At 40.6% G+C, this 6000-nt stretch overlaps 1 protein-coding gene across 1 annotated transcript in view; it reads right to left on the bottom strand.

Annotated features, from left to right (window-relative positions):
- The window catches only part of LOC113949925 (vitellogenin-1-like), a 43235-nt gene that overhangs the window by 13165 nt on the left and 24070 nt on the right, over positions 1–6000 (bottom strand). Inside the window, exons 20-23 of the mRNA XM_027649077.1 lie at positions 3763–3907; positions 1996–2215; positions 988–1157; positions 1–362 (exon numbers count right to left, since the gene is read on the bottom strand). The exon at positions 1–362 is cut by the window's left edge and continues 68 nt beyond it. Of these exons, the coding sequence (XP_027504878.1) occupies positions 1–362; positions 988–1157; positions 1996–2215; positions 3763–3907 (897 nt within the window). The remainder of the gene's footprint in view (positions 363–987; positions 1158–1995; positions 2216–3762; positions 3908–6000) is intronic.

The following is a 6000-nucleotide window of genomic DNA, read 5'->3' as shown; positions in this document are numbered from 1 at the left end:
CTACTACTGCTTTTGCTGCTACTACTATCACTACTACTGCTTTTGCTGCTGCTACTACTGCTTTTGCTGCTACTACTATCACTACTACTGCCACTGCTGCTGCTACTACTGCTATCACTATTACTGCTACTACTGCTGCTGCTGCTACTGCTGCTGCTGCTACTGCTGCTGCTGCTGCTGTCCCCAAATGGGTAGAATTTCTTTTCTTTGGCTTTGGGCTGTCTTGTTTTCAGATTCATCTGGGTGCCTCCCTGCGATGCTCTCCCGTCAGAGTCGCTGCTGGAGGGGCTGCTCGTTGTGCTCTCGGCGCTCCCGCTGGTGCTGCTGGTGCTGGATGATGAGCTTCTGCCTTTTCTTGTCCCCTGGTCAGTGGTAGCGTTGGAAAAACAAAATTACTTTGCTGTGTTCTTGCAAAACACTGTGAGTTAAATCAGATGCAGAGATCTCTAAATCTCTGCTTGGAAGACAAGGTGTACTCCTGGTAGCATCTCTGCAGCACGTCACAATAATTCAAAGGCAAATTCATAATAATGTGTTAAAGCCACACATAAGCACAACAATACCCCACTCTTGTGATAACCAACACGTACAGGAGTTGTTGGCCACACAATTACATGTAACTGGTGTTGGTAATGACTGTCCTACTATCTCATGGCAGGTTGTGTAGGTGGGTGTCAGACTGTTTTGGTGCAGTTGCAGCAGGTGGAAAGAGCAGACTACCCCTTGGGCACACAACAGCTATTTTATGTCTTACAAGAGGTTTTCAGAAAAGCCTACAGAACCAACCTGCTCTTTCTAATGTCCTTCACCTGCAGAAGAGATGAGTGCAAACAAAAGACCTGCAGAGAGGCTTGTGAACCCAAAAGCCTGTCTTTATTTTTCAATTTTTGAATATTGTCTAAACAAAGGAAGCTACGTAGTAAAAGAAATATAAATAAATTAGCTTTGTGTAGTGTCTCCCACAAATTTAGAATTTTACAGCAGTACCTGGTCATCAGTGTCACCAAGGATTTTCTTCAGTCTTTTAATTGTTTCTTTTCTGGAAGATGCTTGTGCCTCTGGATCTTCAAATTTTACTAGACGTACCATTTTTGTAGGAGCTTGGTCTCCTGCTTGAATTGTGACTTGTATTTTTTCAATAGGTGCCTCTGTGTAAACTGAAATTACATGACAATTAGTATTATTGTTAGTATTAGCAACCAAATGAGAGAATAACCCAATTTTGCCATAATTTAGTTAGCCATTTTTTTTCTTAAATATGAATGCTTAATGATTATTACTGGTATTCAGCAATTTTGTTAAAAATTTTCTCAAACAGCTAAAGCACATACTGGCAACAAAATTTTAAAATACTATTATGATACTGGATTCTTTTCAATTAATAAACAGAGTAATCAACAGATTTAAGTCAAGTAAATTGGGTTGCTTAACAAGATAACACTATGGGTTAGGGAATTAGGCATCAGAGAGGAGTTGAGGCTCAATTCTTGAATTATAAAGAATGGTCCAATGTCTAGGCCATTCGTTTGATAGTTAGGAGACCTAGATTCAGTGGCCTGCTGTGCTTTTATTTCTTCTGATTGTGGATTAAGACATTAAGGACTAGATCCTGGCAGGGTTAATCCATAATTCCCTTTAAGTGTCTGGGTTTTTAGAATGTAGCTACAGGACACTGCATCAGATCTGTTGCCCATGTCCAATTGCTTCGTGCTTGCATCCCAAATCCAATGATTCAGGATGCATCAGACACACTCTGCAGGCACAGATCAGCCCTGCTTGAGGCTGGTCATGCTGAGTGGCACTGCTGGGAGAGCCGGGAAATCGCTGCTCGGGCGATCGGGGAGAAATGGATTCCTGCTGCGAGCAGAGCCTGCAGCCAATACTGGCAGACCTGCTACTTCTAATGGTAGTTTTAGTGGTACTTAAGATGCAAAACCCATGTATGTGTGTGTACACCCACCCACTGCTTTCTGTTCTGTGCACAGTCGTACTTACCTGGCTTGAGGCTCATTCTCAGGGCGTGCTCTCCAACGAGGTAATAAAGAGGCACATTTTTGATAAATGCTGCATGTACACTTTTCCTCTCAAGGCACACTTGAACCCCAAATGTACTTGCATTGGAACACATGGACTGAACAAACGGCTCTTTTCGGGAAGAAGAGCGTCCGAAAGAGAAGGGATTTCCTGATGAAACATCCTCTGCAGACTGTCTGTCCTATTAGGTAGCACACACGTCAGGTTAAATTGGACAACATTAAGAGGAATACCTGCATGTTATGCATCCTGTTTGGTAATAGTTACATGTACTATTACATAGTGCATGAGGAATGAAGCAGTTTATTCAAGATAGCAAGGCCGTGACATGGGACAGCTTGGTTTTAAATTGGAGAAAATTATCATCTCAATCGGTTGATTGGACTATCCCCTGTGAAAAGAGCTTCGGGCTATAGGAATGGAAAATTATATTACAAATTAATTCCAAATATTTAATTTTGTTTTCCTGGTGTATTAGATAGTGTTAACAGGTTCTTGATAAAACTGAGTGAGCTCTAGACTGACTGGAGTTTTTTCCTTTGATTTTTGTTTGGGCGAGACGAGAATTTTCAACTATGTCCATGAAAATTCTGTCAGTTGAGGTCTGACATGATACTATATCAATTAGATGGTCAAAACATATCATATATTAGATATTTCCACTAAAAACTATGTAATTTACATGTGCTAAGCAATGCTTGCTGGAGAACAAATTAAAATTAATTAAAATTGGAATCAAATCCATGAAATGAAAACTATGACTTCCTGAAGCAATGAAACAAATACTCAAAGACACATAATCATAAACTTTCACTTCTCATGTAATTCAAGTTGGCAATTAATTTTTTTACTCACTTTATCATGTCTCACAAGATTCCAAACTTGCATGAACCCCACCAAAAAAATGAAATTTCTAATGATGCTGGGAAATGCTCCACTTAGTGCCATTTTTCAGTTGCTGTTTATTTAAGAATAACTGTGGAGCACTGAGTTTTCAGGAAGGGCAGCACAGAGGCACAAAGCACAAGAATGTAGTTTGTTCCAGGATATTGGAAACTACTCTCACTGATGGCACGTTTGTCTATTGACTTCTCCATGGGAAAGTGCTGTACTTGTCCTCTGTTCATCTCTTATTTTATCTGAAAACCCTTCAGAGTAGCACAACATCAATGAAACCAGAACAGGACAGTGCATTCCTTGCCTCTGTCAGTCTTCCATGGAATGAATTGTCACAGCAATGCCATCACAGTGCTGCCTATCTCAGAAAGCCTGTACTTTTATGGAAACAAGGCTCAGTCAGACTTGACACACAAGCTTCCATCCCTCCTCGAATCAGGATGCTTGTAAAGCATTAAATTTATCTCTACAGGTTGAGTAGTGGAGCATCTTGAGGAACATTTGTGACTACCCCAGGAATGTGATGCTTGCATAATGGTTGCAAAGTATTTTAAAGATTGTGGGCCTATCCTGTAGATGGCAGTGTAAAATTAATTACCAAAGGAAATGCTTTTGCTTTAGAAAAAGTGTTGCAAGCCTGATGTATTACACTCCAGATTTTAAAATAATGTTACTATAGGGCTATTTGTGTTATTAGATTGAACCTGACTTAGTTTGAGTGAAGCAGCACTGCTTCACGGAGATGAATTGTACCTTTTCCTATGGAGAAAAGAAATGGTCCCCTACTGATTAAAAGCCCAAAAAAGAATAGTCAGACACTACATCATTTACCCTGATGTTATCGGTCTCGCCTGATGCAGAGTCTGAATCGAAGGACATCTTCATTATGTCAGGCACTGCTTCAGGTAGAAGAACTGGAGTCATCTTACTAGCAGCCAAATCCCCAATATTTCGTGTGACAGCAAATGTCTTAGACCTGCAGAATAAACATTAGAGGAAACCTGTATTGATAAAGCACTGCTGAGGAAAAGACCTGAATAATACCTTGTAGCACGTACTCAGCAACAAGTATCATACCTTGCAAATTGCTTTACAGATATTTACAGCATCCTTCCTGTTAGTTGTGTTTTCTAGGACTGCTAAGAGTAAATAAAGACACAGACCAATCTCAGGGGCAGATAGCTCAGTTAGGCTTTTAGAATCACTTGTCCAGGTTAAAAGCATTGCAGCTGGTCAGATCTCCATAGCCTAACTCCTGGAACAACAGTGCACCTACTTAGGAGCCTGGTTGTGGATTACTACATTTTTGAGTCTCCTATTTTGATCTTCTGGACTTCTAAATTTTTAAACTCATTTTCTCTGACTTCACTGCACTAGGCTTAGTTCTAATTTCCTTTGACATTATATTAGGGAAAATACTGCCATAACTTCAAAAAACAATCTGGGTACTGGTGGCTACTGAATGCTGTTTTCTGTGCAATTTTTATTAAAACAGAATTGAAGAAAGGAGCCTGAAATCATCAAAGTAAGTGTCTCCATCTGAATTTAAATTCACTGACACTCAGATCTTGGCCATGGCTTGGCGAGACATGACAGAGAGATGTGTAGGAAGGTTAAGAGCTTATTCATGTAAATGTGTTCAGTACTTTGTTTCCAGCGTTGTGAACTCTAAGTGTCTTAGTCAGGATCCAGGAGAAGTGATATAAGGTGGAGCACGAGGCTGAGGCTCCCATGGCTGAATATCCTGACCCCCTGGCTCCATAGCCCTCCTTCTTTATGGACTTTGTTACAGTACCATGATAATTATGAGTTTTGTTTTCAATCAGAGAAACATCTCAAATGCTGAACACTTTTGAGAGAGCTATTAGCACTGGGCTAACTCTACCTTATTAGCCATTTATCAGCACTAACATCCAGCTCAGAAGTCCCCACGTGCTGTTTGTCAAGGATGGAGCTGATCTGTTTGCCCTTGGGCTTTTGTGGTCTGCCCATGGAGGAGGCTGCTGTGACAGTGAATGGAAAGATGGTCTCAGAATGGTCTCTATTTTAATACGGTCCACACTGTACTAGCCTGAGCAATTCCAATCTAACCCATTTGAAAGATGAATTTGTATTCATTTGATAGCCCTCTCTTCCTCTTGAAGGCTCCTACCGTGCTGTGTGCACTGTAAAGCACACAATTGCTCTTCATGTGGAACACCTCAATAAAACGTGTCACCTGTGGGCTTTGTTTTCTTTTCCATCTCTCTCCTTTTTTAGATAAGGACATGACAGCAACGCTCCACGCTGGGTGATAGGAGAACCTTGAAGAATGGAATCTGAAATAAAATATTCTCCCTAACAAGCTGAGGGGATAAAAGAAAATACAAATCAACTTGCATTTCAGATGGCTCATCTGGGTAAAGAGACAAAAAGGGGACACGGTTTTATTTTAATCCCATTCAATAATTCAAATGACCACTGAACTGCAGGCTGGATCTCCAAGCAGAAAGCCCTGGGGTTTCTTTTCCAATTTTTTTTTTTTTTTTTAGTATTTTTATGCCAATAGTCTACTCCTGCCACCTAATGAAAGCAAAGGATCGATTCCTCCCTGTTGAGCACAGAGAGCCGACAAATGTAGCTGCATCACAGGTGACACATGTCAATGTCTGCAGAATCACACGGCACGGTAAAAATAGGCTACAAGAGCCAGCTCTGGTGCTTTAACAAGAAAAAACATTCACAAAGAAGGCCTAAAGCTATGGTATGAAAGAATCTGTTCTCTCTGATCCCACACAAGGGAGAAAAAAATAAAAAGGAGATTTTCCAATATGTATTAGTGCATTTTTTGGATGAGAGAAGAAGCTGTGCTGTAATATAAGCCAAACTCGCTGCAGGGGTAAGGGACAAGCAATTCAGCTATGTTGGGCCCACTGATGTTTCAGAGAGTGTGGCCTTGCATACATCCCTAACATGGGGACAGAAGAGCTTAATGTCTGCTTAAAACAAAAAAAAAACAATCGACAAACCAAAAATTTTCTCAGGTTTTAAAGCTCAGCGTGACATCACATCTGAATAAACGAGAAGCGG

This window comes from Corapipo altera, unplaced genomic scaffold, assembly GCF_003945725.1.
Source record: "Corapipo altera isolate COAL_440 unplaced genomic scaffold, ASM394572v1 112, whole genome shotgun sequence".
Lineage (NCBI taxonomy): Eukaryota > Metazoa > Chordata > Aves > Passeriformes > Pipridae > Corapipo > Corapipo altera.
This window is presented reverse-complemented; position numbering and strand designations above follow the sequence as displayed.